This window comes from Parus major, chromosome 7 (genome assembly GCF_001522545.3).
Source record: "Parus major isolate Abel chromosome 7, Parus_major1.1, whole genome shotgun sequence".
NCBI lineage: Eukaryota > Metazoa > Chordata > Aves > Passeriformes > Paridae > Parus > Parus major.
In genome coordinates this window covers 23,731,850-23,751,880 of record NC_031776.1, presented here as the reverse complement: position 1 = coordinate 23,751,880, position 20,031 = coordinate 23,731,850, and the positions used below count along the sequence as shown (strand labels likewise).

The 20,031-nt window shown below is 44.8% G+C and overlaps 1 protein-coding gene across 13 annotated transcripts in view; it reads right to left on the bottom strand.

Annotated features, from left to right (window-relative positions):
- The window catches only part of BIN1 (bridging integrator 1), a 91,239-nt gene that overhangs the window by 14,202 nt on the left and 57,006 nt on the right, over positions 1 to 20,031 (bottom strand). For 2 of the 13 annotated variants that reach the window (XM_015634977.3, XM_033515983.1), the window contains 7 exons: positions 18,761 to 18,836; positions 16,606 to 16,688; positions 13,846 to 13,890; positions 9,039 to 9,189; positions 4,794 to 4,922; positions 1,863 to 1,970; positions 234 to 257 (listed from right to left, as the gene is read on the bottom strand). In XM_015634977.3, the coding sequence (XP_015490463.1) occupies positions 234 to 257; positions 1,863 to 1,970; positions 4,794 to 4,922; positions 9,039 to 9,189; positions 13,846 to 13,890; positions 16,606 to 16,688; positions 18,761 to 18,836 (616 nt within the window). The remainder of the gene's footprint in view (positions 1 to 233; positions 258 to 1,862; positions 1,971 to 4,793; positions 4,923 to 9,038; positions 9,190 to 13,845; positions 13,891 to 16,605; positions 16,689 to 18,760; positions 18,837 to 20,031) is intronic. The other 11 variants (XM_015634981.3, XM_015634984.3, XM_015634987.3 and 8 more) reach the window with 6 other exon arrangements.

Sequence of the window (20,031 nt, the reverse complement as noted above, 5' to 3'; positions counted from 1 at the left end):
AGGGAAAGGCAATGTGCACTGGTAGAATTGTAAGTCTTAGACTTGCAAACATGGTTGGCCCTTGGGGCTTCATACAAGGTGCATAAGAGGGTCCAGCAGCACACAGAGCAACTTTGGTCTAGGGTGTGCAGGAAGGAGAAGCGGTGAAGGAAAGGAGACAGGCATGTGAACAGAGATGGCACTAGCACGTGAACAGTACATGATGAGAGACAAAAGCCGTATGAATTTCTTACCTCCCATAAATCCCAAGGTAAAGACTAAGCATGTCAAAGAGCAACAAAAATAAAACATATTTATACATGATTATTTCAGCGAGTACAAACATTACAGACACTGATCAGACTGAAGCAGACATACACATTCAACAGCACTTATCTCTGCATGTTTTGAAAATATCTATTAGTACATGAATCTATCCATCCCTGGGAATAGAAGATCTTTAAGATCCCTTCCAACCCCTTGGTTTTGTGGTGTCTTTGGATCAGCAGTAAAATACCATAACAACTTTGCCATACTGCCCACCCCATAGGAAATAAATCTGACTGTTTTGATAAGTAGGTGGTTTTCACTATGTTTTGTAGTTTGGTTACAAGTAGAAATCATTGATTTTTGACTCTCTTTTAATGACTTCTGAAGCTAATAATAATTCATTTAGAACAATAAATATGCTGTTGCTGAGCACTTTTGAAAAACCCACTTAGTGTAATACTTGTTGCTTGCTGGAAGGGTAATAATTCCATTTTAAGTCAAATTTATACTTGTATCCTATGTCAATATAACCAATTATCTGAGTTCTAACCAGTGATTCAGAAAAAAAAAAAAAAAAGTCATTTTATTTTTTTTAAAAAAAAAAGCTTATCCTGATATGCAGCTTGTCCTGGAAGGCACATAGTAGACACCATGTCTCCACGTAAAGTCCAAAAAAAAGGATAGTTTGGCCATATTGCTGAGTATCAAATTATAAAAACTAGTATCTTGCAGAGAGTATTTTAATTTAGGAGAATCATATGACTAATGTTTGATCTCTCTGACAAAAGCAGTCTTATTCCTACAAAAATCTGTGCCATACAGACCTACTTAACATGACAATACTGGAGATGCACTATAAACAACACAATTATGTTTATTACAAATTTTAGTGGCATCCACAGGCAAGAAATACCAGTTCATAGATATAAAATGGAAAGTCTCAGTGAGGACAACAACCATATTCAGGATGCACTTCAAAGTCTCCAGTCTTTCAGACATAAAATGAGGCACAGTCCACCCGTCTCTGACAGAGGACAGGACCAGGTACAGGCCAGAACAGAATTAGGCATCTTCCTTTTTGATACCACACTGTGACAGACAGGAAGCTGCTTCACAGCTATGGATGTAGGCTGTGAATACACAGGAAAAAAGGGCTTCATATCACTTGAATATCCATTTACAGCTTTAATTTTTTTATCCATTCTTCTTAAGTAACTGCAGATTATCAAAATGTCTGTTAATTAAAAATCCATTTGAGAGCAATTTATAGCAGGAGCACAGAGCTCCAGCCGAATTCCCATCCACAGAGTAACAACTCAAATACGTACAGCATACAAAGGATGCTGCTCTAGGGAGGGACAAACTTTTAGTTGATCATCAGAGCTCAAGCACCCCACAAACACCTAGTGCCTGACTATGGCCAGGCCAGCAGCCACCTGATTCTTCCTGGACTTACACATCCAGCAGAGAAGACCAAGGTCCCCATCCTGGGCACCCACACCCAAGGCCCAGTCACCCACAGCTCAGGTCCATGTTATCAGGTGGGTGCAAGTCACACCACACGTGGCAACAACTTCACTCATGAAGGGAAAGGAACGGCGATATGAACCAACCTGGGAGGCGGGTGTGGGGGTCTTCCCCACAGTGGCATCTGGTTTAATGGGATCAAAATCCAGATCCAACAGGCTGGCTCCCTCCTGGAAGGGCCCAGGAGCATCAAACTTGGCAGCAGCGAGGGAGAAAAGTAGTATGAGCATTAGACAGACGCGCGTGCACGGTGGAGGGAGCATGTGCGACATCCCGGAGCTGAGGCTGCAAGCGCAGAAGAAATGGTGGCAGCGCAAACACTGGATGTGACTCCTGACTGCCTGGTGCCCACAATCACAGGCAGCTCACAGGGGGGCCCTGTAAACCAAATCTGAGCCTTTTCCACAGCACTCATTCATCTTCCCACCTGGCCAAATGAGCTGATATGGTGTGAGCACCTGACCTGCTATGGTCAAAAGGATCACTGCCACTGATGAGTCAGAAGAGCTGCTCTTCTATGTGTTTCTGTTCCCCATAGCTCACCCAGCTGCCTTCATACTGACAGACCAAGACTGACTTCCTCAGACACATATAAAAGAGCTGCCATCCATGCAACCTAACTCAGGAACATAAATCCTGTCAGAAAACCATTCAAACTGCTGGAAGGGAAGTCTGAGAGACCTCAGAGCTAACTCCCAAAGCTTCCTCCTGCCTTCTGAGTCAGAAATACAAAATACAACAGGTCACCCTAGCTAAGGGATTTGAATCCCTCCCCAGTTCAAAAATGCTGTTTTCAATTTTTTTAATTTCTGGGCATCTCATAAACTTACATATACAAGTCTTCTAAAAAAGCATAAATTTGAGAAGCTTTGCTTCTTTCTTCAAAGTCAGCAGAATAACTTCCTTTGACTGATAAATGTTCTACCTAAACACCGTGATCCCTCATTTTCTGATTACCATTAATAAGAAACCACTACAAAGGACACCAGTTATTAGAGTTTAAAACTGGACTATGATGGTTTAGATTTAATCTAACCACAAGAAGATACTGCTTTCTACTCAGCTTCAGAGGAAGCTGCTGTCTCTGGGAGGTCAGGAAGATTTGCCCCTGTTTTCCTATGACCTCCCAGCTCACTGGCCCTACTGCTTCAGCCACCTTTTCAATAACAAAATTTGGCAGGTTGGTCTCCACAGCTGTATCAAAATCCCACAATGGAAAAGCTTCTGGAAAGTAGCAAGAGACACCATTTAAGGTAAGTCCTCTGAATACCACCATCATTTTCACCTCTTCTGATTTTCTCTTACCCTAATTCTCTTACAGATTTTTCTCTGCCTTATGAACATGTCTTTTTGAGATCCACAAGGATGAGGACAAGAAACTAATTCACCTCACAGTAATGAGCCCTGACCAGTGTGCAAAAATCAACTGGCTTTCTAGTAATTCTAGTGTGCTATTCCAGCACATCCAGGCCACCCATCAGAGAGGTTACAACCCCAATCTTTAGCTTTATTTGGTAGTGAGACATCAAAGGCTGCAGCCATGGAATAACCTTACCTGTCCTTCAAGACCTGAATGCAAGGGCTAACACCTCTTGCCTTTACCCAAATCTCCCACAAGACAGCTCACTGGAACTAAGACATCTGACAGGAACAGCCCTGGGCAACTGAGTGCCAGGGGCTGTTGGGACCTTCAAAGAAGATTGTTCTGGAAACCCGAGTCCTTCCTCAGAACTCCCATCTGGTCAAAAGTCACAGCAGATCCCATCCTGGCTCAGAGCACTGATCAGGTGCAGAAGAATATGTCTAAGGGCTGGCATTCACATGGAAATACATGATACAGACCATAGGGAAAACAGAACTGTCCATTACAATATAAGGAGAAGGAAGCACAGAAAATGATAAAGAGCTGCTCAGCTGCCTGCAGTCCCCGCCTTCCAATGCTGATGTCAAATCATCTCTCCACTCTGCATGTTTTATCTACAGCAATGCCAAATCTAATACGGACTTCCTTCCCTCCCCACTCCATCTCTGCCCCTCAGCAGCTGAGTGGAAAGTGGCAAACCAGAGGCAATGGAGCAGTGTGATGCAAGGAGAAATAGGGAATGAGTCACAGATGATAGAGATATGATTTGTGCTTCAACAAGCATTTGGGGAAAATATATATACACATGTATATATACACATGTATATATATATTTAAATAAAGTAGATGTAGGTGTCTTATGATACAGCCAGAAATCTGGTCAGGCTCCTATATTTATATAAGGACTGCCATTCTCCTAGATCCAACAGAGAACTTCCCAGCTGGATAGCCTCTCTGGCAAAAATCAAAGGGAAAATGAAGAAAAAAAATTGTAATATGAAAATGCTTTTCCTTTTCCAGGGCTTCAGAAGGTGCCACTTGACAATACTGGCAGACTGTGTCAGCTGTCTTAACTGCAGGCACAGTCCTGCCCATCTGACTGCATCAGCTACTTTCTGCAAAGAGAACTTTGGTGATCCCTTTTGGCCTTTCCTGTGCAGAAGTAGGCTTTAAACCACAAAGTCTATGGATGAAGGCACAGAGAGAGCAAAACTCTCTTCTCCCAGAACTGGCAGAGATGCCAAGGTCAGCAGTTAGGGAAGTACATGAGCAGGAAAAAACATGTTTCATCCACACTCAGGATCAGTGGGTTTGGAGAGAGCATACCACACCACAGGATATGAAGAGAGTCATAATCCACATGCACTGCTGCTGAACAAATGCAGTGATTACTTTCTGGTATCATGATCAGGCACATTTCTTCTGTTTCTTCTATGAATGAAAGGTCTCAAAGGGCAACATGTTATTGCCTTTTAGGTATACTCTCCCCTTTAAGTCAGCTCCTAAGTAATCCTTTGCCCTCTGAGATCCGATGCTGAGCTTGCTCTCCTCCTTCACCTGACCAGGTTTCATGGCTTAACACCTCCATAGAGAAGAAAGGTCCGGAGGAAGAGTTCAGAGGCAGAGAAAAGTTAGGCAGGGCATAGCAGCTAACCTGCGAAGGGGTTGTCACACTTATCTCGGGGACAAAATTGTCATCAAACAGACTGATGATGTTCTCCTGCTTGATCTCCTTGGAGGGGGTGACTTTTGGAGGCGGAGGCACCGGAGGCCCTTTCCTCAACTGCATGCAAGTGAGCACATGGCCACAGCACAGACGGCGACACCCAAAAAAACCAAACACAGGAACCAGGTTAGTCACAAAAACCAAAGGTGAGGGAAATCACAACCACTGGCACAGAGCAGGGTCCAATCCACTCCATCTGAAGAGAGAGGGGAAGGGGTGAAGGGCTGAACTGAAACAAAACAAAATAAATAACCACACGCCTCCAGAGAAGGTTTGGCATCATTAGTTACACTTCAGCCGCGGGCAAGTTTCCCTCTGCAGAGGAGAAGCGTAACACAATTAATATGCATTGACAGGACATGCATACATAATTAAAGCATGTGCAACCTTCCAAAGAACCACTGGGAAGGGAGCAGATCAATTACTGAGAACATGATCCAACAGAACAGGCCAGCACTGCCTCCCTTTTCCGTACTTACCATACCTGAGGGGGTGAGAGAACAGACTCCGTTTGTCCTACAATAGGCAGGTGGCCATGAGGACAGACTGATCTGCCCAGTACTGGCTCCCTGCTGCACTGGTTTTCAGTGTGCTGTAAGAAAGGCCTACAGGAGCTCTTGATGGCATCTCGGCTTTAGGCAAGAACAACTCAAACTCCTGAGAAGCCATGATTGCTGTGAGCCAAACTCTGCTCTCAGTTTCACCAGTGAGCACAGACAGTAACGAAGTCATGTTTCCCAGAGATCTCAGTGAATACATAAAGCCACCTCACTCTGTAACTCTAACCCATTCTAATACTCCTCTTCATGCTAAAGATTCAGCCTGACACTGCATCCACAACCCCATGGAAGTTGGGGTAAACCCTGCCTAGACCAACCCATCCACATACTTTTCAGATTTTGCTGCAAACAAGGCTTAATGATCATTTCTAGATCATATCAGACTTTGAGAAGCTGCTGCTGTGCTGGAAAAAATCAGCCATACGAGTCCCCAGCACCACAGCAATGCTCAGCAATGACAATGCCTTCTATTTACAATGAAGTTTTCCAGCTACTTGATCTTCTCACTGCATTCAAGGCAGCAAGACTCGGAGACCTGACAATCTGCACCCAGTGTATCAGTGTCAAGCCCAGATCTGAAACACAGAAATCCATTACTCCTAGGCCTGTCTTCACACTCCTCCAGCACATAACTGAGTCTACAAAGCCTTTATTCAGATTTCTACGGACATGCCCAATTTTCTACTGGATTAACCTACTTTAGAGAGAGTGATTGTGTATGAAAACACACTTTTTTTTCCCCCCTGAATAGCTAGCTAGGAGAAATAATTAAAGCAAGTGTGTTCACTTCCAGCTTTTCATTGTTTGTAGAAGGTGGTATGTCCATATCCCCTGAGAACAATCCCTTCCTGAAAACCCCCTGCCTACCAGTTGCAAGATGGGACCAGAAATTTCAGGGAAATGCTGTTCTTAGAACAGAACCACCCTCTGCAGAAATGGAAGGCTCCAATTACTAACTCTCAAGTCAAAAATATCACAACTCTTCTACTATTTATTCCTCTAATATAGACAGTCAGTGTCCTTCATTCCAATGTAATAGTGTCTTGGAAACTGCCACTTCCACACTATCCAGCATTACTTCCAACAGCAGTCTAAAACCACATTTCAAAGACAAGATAATTGCATATTGATGTTGGGTTATACCCATAAATTCATCATGCACTAACAGCTTTCTCGCCTAGAATAAAACAAATCCTCTAAAATTCTTCTGCTGACTTGGATCTCACAGAGCTTTATCTGCCCAAATTCAGCACAGTTGCACTGATTTCTAAAGTCTCATTACAGAGTTTCAGTGGTGTAACTGAGAGCAGAAGTTTGACCTTTTAAGTTTCACAGACCCCCTGAAGTCTTGTGTCATCATCAAATTATTCTGTGAAGAGCTGAGAGCATTCACTTCTTCCAAAAGACAGAAATAAACTGTTTTTAACAATTAAATTACAGTAAAAATGTTTGGGATTTTTTTTTGGGTTGTATAGGGAACAGTTCAAAATTTTAGTTAGCCCTTATTTGATCACTCCTGGTCTTGCCTTTCTCTCCACAGCCTTGGCTTACACTCTGTGTTGGTATTTCAGATGCAACGAGTCCAGAGAATTGTTCTTGCTTGTTGCTTTATGCTCCATCCTCCCAAAGAGGGTGAGGCCCCTCAGCCTCCCTTGGAGGACCCCTGAATAAATCACTTACCCAAAGGTCAAGAGTAGCAACACCTGTGAAGGTTTCAGTGTTAAAGTCGGGCACTGCTGAGAGACCAGACACTTGTGTTCCCAGCTGCCTGGCAAGCTGACATGCACTTGGTTTCTAGATTTTATCCATACAGACACCAGGCTGGCTCCGAGTGTTAAACTCCTGCCTTTGTCTTCCCTGCCTCTGGAGCCAGCTCCACCTCTGAGCAGCTACTGCGAATGTGGAGCGGGGCTCTTGCTGCTCACCGCACTGATCCCGGGGGATGAATTAGGCAGTGAAGCTGCCAGGCGGTGGCAGCATTTGCTGCAAATGTCATTTCAGTCTTGCCTGTGGCCCATCCAAGCCAGGGCTGTGCTGGAATCTCCTGCTTGCTCCTCCAGGGGTGCCCCTGGCCCCATTCCTGCGGGCAGGCAGGCAGCAAGCGAGGGAGAAAGCACTTGCAGGCTGGCAGAAACAAGGGTTTTGTGTGCTATTTAAAGGAAAGGGAAGAGTCCAAACTCAGCAAGACGAGTCCACAGGCAGGGCGAGTGAAGTCTGTTGTGAACAGCTTAATAAATCTCTATGATTCCTTATTCCAAATTTTAGTCAAGTTTTGGAAATCTCTGAGGGAAAAAAAACAAAACAAAACAAAACAAAAAAAAAAAACAAAATCAAAAAAAAAACCAAAAAAAAAAAACCCTGCAAAAGAAGTATAATTCTGGATATCCTATCTTCTCTCTCTATACACACAGCCTACTCCAAAGGTCCTAACCAGGTTGGTGGTAAAGCCATGGTTAGGCTCTGCACTGCTGAGCTGTTCAGAGACCCTGGAGAAGTCCTGAAAAGACACTGCCAGGCATCCACACATCTCACAGGGCTGTAAAAGAAATTTTTTTCTTTTACACATCCCCTTCCTGTCCCTCAAAAATCCTAAAAATCAAATATGCAGTGGAGATAAAAATATTGTGAGATGCTGTCCAGAAACAGGAGAAAAACTACCCCACAGGCTTGGATTTGGAATCACACCGCCATGCGTGGGAACAGCAAGGAAGTTCTGGGTTGTACCCAACTCTTTCCAGAAGCAGTGGGTTTTCTTACCAGTTTGGCCAGAACCCCTCTTAGCTTCAATCCTTCCTGGAAGATTAAGTTCCCCACTTACTGAGATACAAGGATTGGAACCCAATGTAAATTTGGCCCAGTTACTACTTTTCCTTACTAAGCTTTTCCTCCATTCAGCAACAGAGGGACAAGAAAATGAAATAAACGTTTTATCTTCCCAAAGCAAGACATACATGATATGCTGTGCCAAGTAGCTATATCTCCTTTTTTGCACATACTGCTGGATATTTCCTAAGTAAGGAAAGGCCTAATGAAGGCCATCAGGAAGGTATCAGACTCCATACAATGGACTATCTTCTTCCTGGAACCCACCTAATTTCTTCATAGCATAAAAATATAATCCTTTTGGGGTTTTTTTAGCATAATATTCTATATCTTGATAGTGAAGTGAAACATCATCCAAAGTACAGATATTCTCCTTATAATCTTAAGCTTTTTTATTTTAACCTTTCTCAACTACTAAAGTTCTTGAGAAGAAACTGTACCACTGAATTCCACAGGTTAATTCAAACGTTAAGAACAAACTTCCTTGCCTAGCTACAACTCCATCCTCCCTGGATCTTCTTGGCCATCCTCCCAGACAGCAAAACGTATTACTGGCCTTCCCCCGTGAAGCCATTCAAAGACACTCAATTCTTATAATACAAAGACAGCAAATAAACCACTTGGATTCTTAGGAACTTTCTCAGGAACCAGAGGAAGAGAACAACCATCAGGTCATATTCTGTGTGCTCAGTAGCAGGATAAGGGCTAAAAAAAAAAACCTGATGGATGTCTTTGACTCACAGAGCTTGTGCCATTGGCAGAGACATGGTCAATGTCATGGGGACACTACCTGAGACGGTGACTTTGGGATGCTTGCCCCGGGTGCTTCCAAAGTGGATGCTTCCAGCTCATGGTTGACAGTCTTGGTCTCAGGGCTGGTGATGGGAGATCCATCTGGTGGAGGCGAAGGGCTTTTATTTGCTTTCGCTGGGGTGCTGCCACTGAAGGAAGTGGAGAGAGAAAGAGGGATAGAGGGGGAGAGAGGGGGAAAGAAAAAGAGAGAGAAGTCTGAGCCAGGCCTAGGAGGAGTTGTGCTAACCAGCACAGATCAGTGGCCTCCATTTTCTCTTTGCTTCACTGCCCAGATACGCAATGAAGACATTTGGAGCTTCTGAGAAGCATCTTTGCTGAGTCACTCGCAGTCCAACACACTGCAGCAGCATTATTTTGCAGCAGGCTACTCACTCAATGCCTACAGAATGCATATACTTGCCTCAAACACAGAAAAACAAAAACAAAACAACCAGGCATCCTTAATTTTGCTTACATTAAAATATATAAGTGCCTGACATTATGTTATAGTCTTTAATACTGGGGAAGCAGATGAGGAAAGTAGTTCAGTGCTGCTCATTTAGTTTTAAATTCCACAGATTAGAATTTTTCTATGTGGTGGTCTTTTGACATTTGCATGGGTTATGACTAATAGATTCACAACACCTGAACTGAATCTGTAATCACAGAATATCTTATTCCTTGATGTGGTATGAACTGACTAAGCTAGTAGTGAGGCAAAGTAGCCAGAGGTTTCACAGATCATTCCAGACAGCAAAGGAACAGCGAGGTACTGGCTACTAATAGACATTTCTCTATTATGAAAGGTCTCCCTAGTTGGTCTTTATTCCAAGACTGTTTCTGAGACACAGTCAAGAGGGATTCTTCAGGGAATTAAGATGCAAGTAGCATATGCCAGTGGCATTTGTTGGTTCACAGCTTGGACAGATTTGGGCAGATTTTTCAAAGGAATGGCAAGAGGCACATGCCTTTCCCTACAGGCGTGCCCTGGCTGGGAGTCAAGTCTCTGCTTCAAAACACAGAATCATGAGGGATTTACTAAAAAGTTGGTTACCAGAGAATTTCAACAGGGAAAATTCACTGCTGGGGGATATTTTAGCAGAAGTGGTTACAGTTTGGCAAAACCATACACAGATGAAAATATATCACTGCACATTGCAGAAGGGCTGTGCAACCTCATCTACAGGGAGTGATATTTGACTCTACTTATAAAGTCACAGTTCCCGTGAAATTCAAGGCCTTGAGAGAAGCTGAAAGAAACATATCCTGTCCTACAGCTTGAGACACTAAATCCTGGCATAGAGCCAGCACTAAAGCAAGGCAGATCTGATTCTGCAGGGAGATCAAGTAATTTATTACTTTGCTCTGTCCCAAGACAGCCCAGAGCCTCAGACATGTACATACACACTGGGGTGCCCAAGTTGTGGTGGTCACTGGCCAACATGCATGATGGCCTCATTTCTAAACATTTGTTTGTGAGTGGGGGATGGCAAGAGGAAGAAGGGATAGCAAAGCATTTCAACAAACCTCCTCTTACAAGCAAGCATCTCACCCTGCTCAGCATTCCAGCTTTCAAGCTCCCCATCCCATTCCCTCTTCATTCACTTCACCTTCACCCATTCCCCCAACTTTCTCCCCCCATATCCATACCCCACACACACATTTTCCCACAAAGCACTTTTTTCTCAGGTCCACATGCAGGCTGGATATTTTTGATGACACTGATGCCAACAGCACACCAACATGATGCAACAAACCCAGTGACATTCTCTGCCAGCAGCTCTCAACCAGGGGCACACACACCAAGGGACAAAGAGGGACATGAAGAAGGAAAAGCGAAGGAGAGACTGAAGAACACGTATGCCAACCCCTGCAGCTCTTCAGCCTGACTGAACAGTGTCCTTCCTCAGAAATTCCCAGAAATAACTTCAATACATGGGTTCTGTAAAGAATTCTGCAAAATTTACAAAGTTGTGCTACAGATTCAAAGTAGTCATGGTTGGAGGATGAAGGTAAAGTCCTGATCTAAACAGGAGTTACCAGAAAACATTAAAAAACATACTCTAATACTAGAGCTGGGGGGAAAAAGGACATGTTACCTCCCTTGGAGTCGAAAGCACTTTGGAGAAGATGGGGGACACAGTGATCTACATCCAGAGTGCCAGGATTTCCCAAATTCCCAGACTACCCTGGGAATACCGGGACTACTGGCTATCAGCTGAGCTACCAAGACAAGGGTAGACTTTTCTTTCTAGGGACTTGAAAAGGCCAAGTCTCCCAGTGAGAAAGGAGTTGAGGCTTATTTTCTAAAGGCCATGGAACAGTTTTGTAGTGACATATTTCCAGTGCCTGGCAGAGACTTAATTTGGAGATATATTGGTAAAAGATTCCCATGTGAGTCAGCCCCTGTAGGATGAGAGGAAGAATTGGGCTGTGAGGGCCCCACACTAAAGCCTCCATTAAGTCACTACTATTTACAGCTTGTTTGATGTGTTGGCCAGTCCCCCTAGGAAAATGCCAGTGCTAATTTTGGCTGAGCCTTTTTCAGCCCCCTGAGTAGCACCTTCATTCCTGCACTTGTTGCTTTGCAACTTTGCTGAATTTAGTCAGTGCAACCAGTGTCAAGTGAGATGGTCACCAGAATCCTCTGTCCTTCACATGTCCCCAGGGAGCACACACTGCCCACACAGAGCAAAGTCTTGTTTCCAGCTAACTGCTTGCCCCAGGAAACACCGGAAAAAACAAGAGTGTAGGGACTCTACCTACTGACCAAACACGAGCATCACGGTAAAAGCAAGCCAAAACAACAAGGTCATTGCTCTTTTTCCTTCCCAAAAGCAAATGGGAAGTGATGCCTATTCCAGGAATATCAGGCAAGAAAGGGAAAGGGGTGTCAACTTTCTTATGCTAACAGAGAGCTGGAAAGAGAGTTGTGTCTAATGCAGCTGAAGGGAAAGTCAAAATCCCCCACCCTCTTTTAGTGCTGCTGAGCTCCCAGATACTGCATGATGCTCATTTGTTCTGGAAGGGCAGTGTAACATCTGCAGACGAGTTTCCCTTGCACTTGTAACAATCCTACATTGGAGGATAAAACCTACTTTCCAATATGGTAAAAACAGATCAGTCATGTCCTGCCAAGTTCTCAAGTTAAAAAAGTAGAAAAGGTTGCCATCTCAGTTGAGGCTTACACTAAGCCTTTCAGCCAAAGGTAATTAATTTTTTTACCACCAGAGCATGCTGGAGAACCCTTTAGAAGTAAAAAAAAAAATCTGAAAGGAGCGGGTAGGAGAAAGTAGGAGAAAAGAACCTACATACCCAAACATATGGTGGCACAAATGTACACTCTTGCTGCAGATCAGACTGAACAAGTTCCAGATCGTCCTTCTCTGCACCAGGGATTGCACATTTCTGTGACCCCAGCATCTGCTCTGACAGCAGAAACTCCCAGTAGAGCCCAGGTCAGGCATCTTAACTGCTGGGGCTGTTGGACTTTACCAAGGCAGAGCAGAAGCCCATAATGAGTAGAGCTCACCAAGGGGAGATTTAATAGCTCTTCTTCTGCTGTATAATCCATCCACTCTCAGTGATTTGAAATATTAAACCTCCTGCCTGGAACATATACAACACCAGTCCAACCAACACCAGAGACAGACATCCAGAGAAGTACTCCAGTGAATTCTCCTTTTCCTACAGTAGAAAACCTCAGAATAGTAGCAACACAATATATTGCTTTACAACTTGCATTTGAAGATATAAATATCTAAATCTGCCCATCAGCTTCTTTGTGAAATTACCACTCTTCACTCTCCAACCTCCCACTATACAAGGTATGCATAGCAGACACAAAGAGAAGGGCTGCATGACTTGCCCTAATCAGCAGAAAACCAGATCAGGAAAAACAAGGGTCCCAATCCAACACCACTTTCTTTTATTGCTGGCAGGACACCATCTTGATTATAATTTATTCTTTTTCTTCCTGTAAGGATCCCATGGAGGGAGTACCAACACAAAAAGTTAGAAAAACGAAAATTAGAGGGATTTTCCATGCAACTGTGCAGTAGTTCCCACTTTGCTCCAGAGCATGTTCTTGTCAGAGTCCCTGACCTATGGTAACTTCAGGTATTGTAGCAATCCAGTTAATCAATGCCATCACTGCTTTGAAGGCAAGATGCAAACATTAGTCTTTATACAAGACAAGAGGCTTCCTTTTACCTTCAGCCCTCCACAAACTTTAAATGGATGGAGCAAGATAGTGAGGATCCTCAAGAACAGAACAAATAAGAAGCAAAGCCAGAAGTATCCTTCTCCCATCTCATAATTCTCCCAATTGCAACAGGTAGGTAGGATAGGATTTCTGAGTATGAAAGACCTGCCTACCGGTCCTCCCTGGCCAGGCAGGGGATGAGAATGCAGCATTTCAGACCTGTTCAAAAGGATAAACCCACTAGATAAAACTAGAAGCTGTTAAACACCAAAATTAGTTATATTTCCCATGGAAAACCCAGCACCGCATTTTCCATCACACAAAAACAACTGGACAGACAATGCCTGAGTTTTCACACTGCCCTCTTAGATAGGAAAAGAAGCAAGGATTCAAACCAGGCACACAAGCAGTTAATGGGATTACCCAGACACAGAGAGATCTCAGCAGGACCCAGCAGGCCACGAACACATGGCATCATGCAAAGGACCCCTCTCCCACCACAAGGTTAACACGTGCCAGGCTGTTAGAGTCCAGCAACAGCCTCTCCAGTCTTAGGAGCTAAATCAAACATGTATCGAAATGCTGCTCTCCATACCGGTACCTGCTCATCTTTTTCCTCAGCCTGGCGAACAGTTTAGTTTTCTTTCTGTTGAGGATGGCACGCAAATCATTTCAGTTACAGGATAGCACAGTCAAACCACGGAGGAAAAGTTAAACTTCCAAGTACCCGTTCAGTTGGTGTCACGAAACTCACTGTAATTAAGATGTCAGGATCTCCTCTCTCCCAAACACCCATGAATACACACATACACACTTCCTTCATTACTAGAAAGCTATGGCAAGGTTTGGAGAAAGTAGAAGAAGGTTCTTTATGCCTGTCAAAGATATATATATATATATAAGCAAACTAGAACTTTCCCTGCACTTTGGAACATGGGGCCAGGGTGCAAATGGAGAAGAAGGAAAAGGAAACTGTATGAACCACTACAGTACTGTAAATGTCCTTTCACAGCTCCTCACTCTCTCCTGTGAATATTGCTGCAAAAGAAACAAGCTCCCCAGTCTTATTTTCTTATGCAGTCTGTGCAGTCTTATACATGGAACCTAATCACCAGCTTTCCTACCACGTCTTTTCCCAGTTTGCCCAGTCATACTAGGATAATCCCACAGATCTCCCCAGTCTTCGAGACATCTGAGCCCTGAACATTCAAACTCTTTGAGAAGCAAATCCCAAACATATGCCTGAGGTTCCCAGAAATGCACCAGCTGTTCTCTGCTACTGTGCTACACTGCCAACACCAGATACATCAGCCACAGTAGTATTTCTGTAGGGCCTCACATAAATGCCTTAACGATGTGCACAGGTAATTGTCTCTCTTCTCACACCTCCTCATTCACTTCCTGCCATTGTATCAATTTCCAATCCCCTTCCCAGTAGAAAATGGTTAGGGAAGCATCTGCTACTACTGCAGACCACAGTAAGCCATCAGATGAGTGAGGGCTATTTCCTCCTGCATACTCTCACCCCAGCCCTGCACCATAATGAGAGGCCAGATGTGCAGCAGACACAGAAGCGCCTCACAGCACTTCCTGGTCACTGCAAAACTACCCTGGCAAGTCTTTGCTATATCCTCCTCCAGCACCCTGCTCCACTGTGCTCAGGAGGAAGAGAGTCACTCTGGGAGAGGTCTGACATCTCAGCTGAGATGCAGCGAGTAGGTGATGAAACAGCAGCACTCAGACTGCCGCCCACACAGGGACCTCTGTGCATGCACTCAGCTGGGGTTTTAGGGCCATGTGGTCTCCTAGCCACGCAAAGGGCACAGAACTGCAGCTGAGACACTCGTTACAGCTCCAGAGGAAGCTAGCAGTTTGGGGAGGAGGGACAGAAATTGTACAGAGATGGGGCAGGAATTGTAAAAACAGGTAATTTGTCCATTGAAAGCTCTCTAAGGCCAGAAACTTTCTGCCACAACAGCAATGAACATCTCTGGGATAGGTTGCCACTACTGCCTACAATCAGTTCTTCAAGGAATAGGAAAAGGAGGAAGAAGGAGCTGGGCAAAACAATAGCTACAGCCTTCATCTATCCTGTTACTTCATCCTCCTCCAAGGACCCTGGAGGATGCTGCTGACAGAGACAACACAGCCCATGGCAGCTAGAAAATGGGCACCACAGGCTCCTCACAAGGCTCCAGTCTGGGTGGGTTGTGATGCTAACTTGGGAAGAAGACATTATTTTCACAAGTAGCATTCCAACCAGCATCACTAAAATCTGCTGTGAGCAATCCAGAATTCAGGGGCCAAATTCAAGTCAAACTTTCTCTTTCTTTGGAGCTGGCAAACAACACCCTGCTTCCAGTGTGTTTTCCCAGAATTGCTGGGAGAAAACATGCAAGTTATCTGTGCATGACTGCAACAGGTTAAATCAGGAGGAGACATAAGCAGCACAGAGGTCTCAGCTGATCTACCCCTTCTAAACCAACTCACTCAGACCACAGCTAGCCCTTACTTCATGCTGACTTCATCACCTCCCTCCATCAACACACCAGCTCAGGACCTGGGCTGTGCTCCTGCTCAGCCAGCATGTGGGATTAGCAGCAGCTGGAAGACAGACCCCAACACTATTTCATCACTCGTGCACTTGAATGGGAGCCAGTCAGCCTAATCCAGAGCTCAACCTCTCCCTTCCTTCTCAGTGCTAGGGAATGTGCAAACTTGCACTTAAACACACAGGATAGGACCCAGCTGAGGAAAGAAAACTGAAGGCCTAGAGGACGCTCACTCCTCACACACACATAGATTGAAAGCACTCTGAGTTCAGGAGGCCTCGTATTACTGATGCTGCAACTACTTCCACAACACACAGGAAGGAGAAATACACTTCTGCTGGCTACACAGGATGGGCTTTAGCAAAATGGAGATTCCAAGTTTGGAGGGCCAAAGAAGGGGCTGGGGAAATGGGTTCTTGGTGCTCAAGCTGAGAAGCTGCAGGTACATGGCGGGAGCTTTTGAGGGAAAGAACAGGACAGGTGTTGGGCAACTGGACCCAGAAGGAAGGGCAGCTCAGTAGCTGGAATTAGACTTCAAAAGCAGAGCTGAGGGTCAGTTGCCTAAATATCAGCACCTAGTGAAAGTTTAGGCCTCCAGATGCTATCCTAGAAAGGTAATAGGTATTGCATTGCATCACCCAGTGCCAAGTGCAATCTTGGGCGTGGCTCTAGGAAGTCTCAGAAGGGCAATGGCAGCTGGGCAAATCACTTGAAACTGACAACTTGGAGTTTCAATACCCCTGGGTAGGTAGAGATATCCCTGTCCCACCTCCCCTGCTGAGGAAAAGACACTACCCACAGTTACTGACCTGGGCTGTGCTTTAACAGGGAAGGCATTGCCTGAGTACTGCTTGTCTAGACCCAGCAGGACATCATGAAGATTTTGGTTCAACTGCAAAATACAAAAACAGAAGACAGAAAAAGAATGAGAAAAGAGCTCAGATGCCAGAAGAGAGCCTGGGCTGGGGCTGGCCTGCACAGACTGACCAAATGCAGGCTTGTGGCAGGACATGCACAGTTCCTCAGCTATCCCAAAAGAGGACAACCCTAAATCTGTTTCCACTTCTCTGTGGTGTATGCAGTGCTACAGCACCTGAGCTAACAAAGAGCTGCTGGCATCTCTGGGAATGCTCTGTCTTCCTTAGGGATCATCCTCTTTACTTCCCTATCACCTGGGCCCACCACTGTGCTGCCAGGTACCACTGCAGAGGCAGGTTGATTGTTTACTTAAGATCTGTGTGCTACAGCTGGAACTTCACTCTGGATTTGTAGCCAAAAGATGTTTCTCAGGCCTGCTTACCAAAGCTTGGGATATGGCCATTTCAGCTGTGGAGCCAAAGGCAGCTGGCCTTCAGGTGAACAACTCTTAACTTCACCAGCTGCCTGGGCCATCTAGGCTTGGGCAGAACCTGTATGTCTTTGCAGAAATGTAATATTAGGGGTTAAACTCTGTCTGGAACCAAAGGCTACTACAGTCACTCCAGACACTCCTATTCTGAAACAGCCAATCCATAAACAAGACAAGATGCCAGATTTATCACTGGTAGGAGGAAGGATCCCATGAAATCAAGGTTGGAGGAATTGTGCAGGCAACACCAGCAATTATTTGGATGCTGTAGCACTGATAAGAAACAGATGGTTCTTATGGAACAAAGCAAAAGCCCTGCCCTCATACAAAATTCATCAAGAAAGAAAAAATCCTGACAAGAAAAATCATAGAAGAAAATTCCTGTCTAACAAGCTTCTTTTCTATGTTTTCTTGAATGTAAGTTAACAGCAACAAACTAGTATAACAATTATAACAATCCTCCCTATTCTTAACACTTAGTTCATCCCTCCGTGGAGAAGAGCAGGCTGTTAACTGGAAAAGACCCCATAAAATGTCAGCAGGGCTCAAAACTGATGTGTTACTCCAAGGCAGAGGGCCTCTGACTGCTGGGAATTGAAGGACTATAATGTTTCCTGTTGCTTAGTGGCTGTTTTGTTGTCAGGATGACATTAAGGAGCAGAGGGAATATAAGGGCTTTCCAGCTGGATTCTCAGTCCTGCCTCAAGATTAGTGCAACATTTACATTTTCAAGCAGCATACTGACCTAAGGAACTCAGGATTTCTCTGGCTCTTAACTGAAAGAACAAGAACAAATTTATAAACGACAGTGGCGATGGGGGACTTCCCCACACGCTGGTCCTGAGGTGTCCTCTGGGAGCTGCCACACAGCCCCAGGATTTGTCTTGCCAACACTTCCTTCTGTTGTGGATCCCAAATCAAGGCACACTGGTAGCCCATATAAGGCCCATGCTAAGTACTTAAATGCCTTCTTTTGGGTCACAGGGCAAGAAAGAAGCCAAAGCAGAGAGGTACAGGGGGGAGAGAGCCTTTTTGAAGGACTGGAGTGAGGCATGTCTCAGTCTTCAGCTGACTTGCTGAAGTCAAGCTCCCTGCTGGCTTTAACCCCACACCTGGGTACAATGAGGGTAACACAGCAACTGGCTGCCAGGCAACAGAGGGGGAGGAAAACAGATACCGTGCTTTGCCTGACCAGGTTGTAGGTTACAGATCCATAATGTACATGAACTAAGAAAGGCAGCAAGAGATAGGTCTGAGAGTGGCTTCCCTTTCCTCTATGGACCTACAAACAAGTGCTGTCAAGTGACATGAACTCCCCACTGCTTCCCATGGCCCTGTGGTCTCTTCCCTGTGCTCCATCCCTTTACATTTCCTATGTCAGACTGCTTTTGTCCCAAGTGGACAGAAAGAAACTATGCTCCAACATAGGGCCATTTTCTCCAGTTGATTTTTTAGCTTGAGGTTTTGGGGGGTTTTTCATTTGTTGGGGGTTGTTTGTTTGTTTTTTCTTTGTTTTTATTTGTTTGAGTTTTGTTTGTTTGCTGGATTTTGGGTTTTGTTGTTCTTTTATTAACAGTGAAGAGATGGTAAGTAGGATAAGCTGTTAGTTGCCTTACCTTGCTCATTTCTTTATGGAAGTTCTCTTCTAGGCCAGCTATACTCTGGAATGTGTTGACATAGAAACCAACACGACTGCCAAATGAAAAACAAGACAGAAGAATTTAATGGACATAATGCTCTCTCAAAACCTTTCAATCCTGCCCCTTCTGCTACCTCCCACCCACCATTCCCATGCAAACTCAATTCTGTCAGGTATGGTACATCTGAGAAGAGATGGTGGCAAGGAAATGGAAAAATGGAGCAAAGGCTGGACACAGGACAAACATGTCCAAGGGGAAAAGGAGACCAAATAGGTCAGGATCTGAATTTATGCTGGCTAAAGGGAGAGGGAAGTATAGGTAGGGGAGGAAAAAAAGAAAGAAAAAATACAAAAGAAGGTAAAAATAAAAATCACCAGCAGTAGGAAGATGGGAAGAAAAAATGATAGAGGCTGTGATGCAGACAGTGCTGGAAGAGCTGGGGGAATTAGCGGGGGGACAGATATTAACTCATCCAGAAGTCCCTTAACACCAGGGAAGCAAAAGCATGAACTGTTTGCTTCAGGAACAGAAAGAGTAAGAAAGCAAAGGATAGCACAGAGAGCAGCAAGGAAGCAGAAGGATCAGCTGGATAGCAAGAGCCTGTGAAAAACCTGTGGCACCTTAAAATCCCAACAGCTGCCTGTCACCAGCCTGCCAGCTGCCAACAGAGAGTGCTCTACCAGCAGCAGGGAGAGGCTGTCCAAGGCCAGCAGCGTCATAGCTCTGCACAGGGAACCACCCAGAAGCCTGTGTCCCTCCCAGCTCCTTCCCCAGCCAGGCCTGCATGCTGCTGTGAGAAAGGAGTCCTGACTCAGTCTGGGTGGAAAGGAGAGTGAAGGCAGACATCAGCACTTTGCTTTCCCTCCCCACTGCTGCCCACTTTCTCAATCCTCACAGACCAGCACTGTCAACCTAAACATGACCACTGCATTTAAAAATAAGAAACTGGGACACTGCTAGGAAGAATTTTCCAGTTTTCCACTGTGTTGCCCCCATAAATCAGCTTCTGCTGCCCTACAGTTCATCCCCCAAGCTAAATCAACTCCCTTTTCATCACCACAATCACTGGTATGGCAAACCCATGGTCTCTCCAGTCTTTCAAGAAAGTTGAGCAGAGTTGGTAGGGAAAAGGGATTAAGCAGACAAAGCAGAGAAATACAGTTTCTCTTTGTGGTAAAATCATGTTTTTCAGGAAAATCATGAAGTAAAGCACAAGAGTGAACCTGTGTCTGGGGGGAATCCTAGGA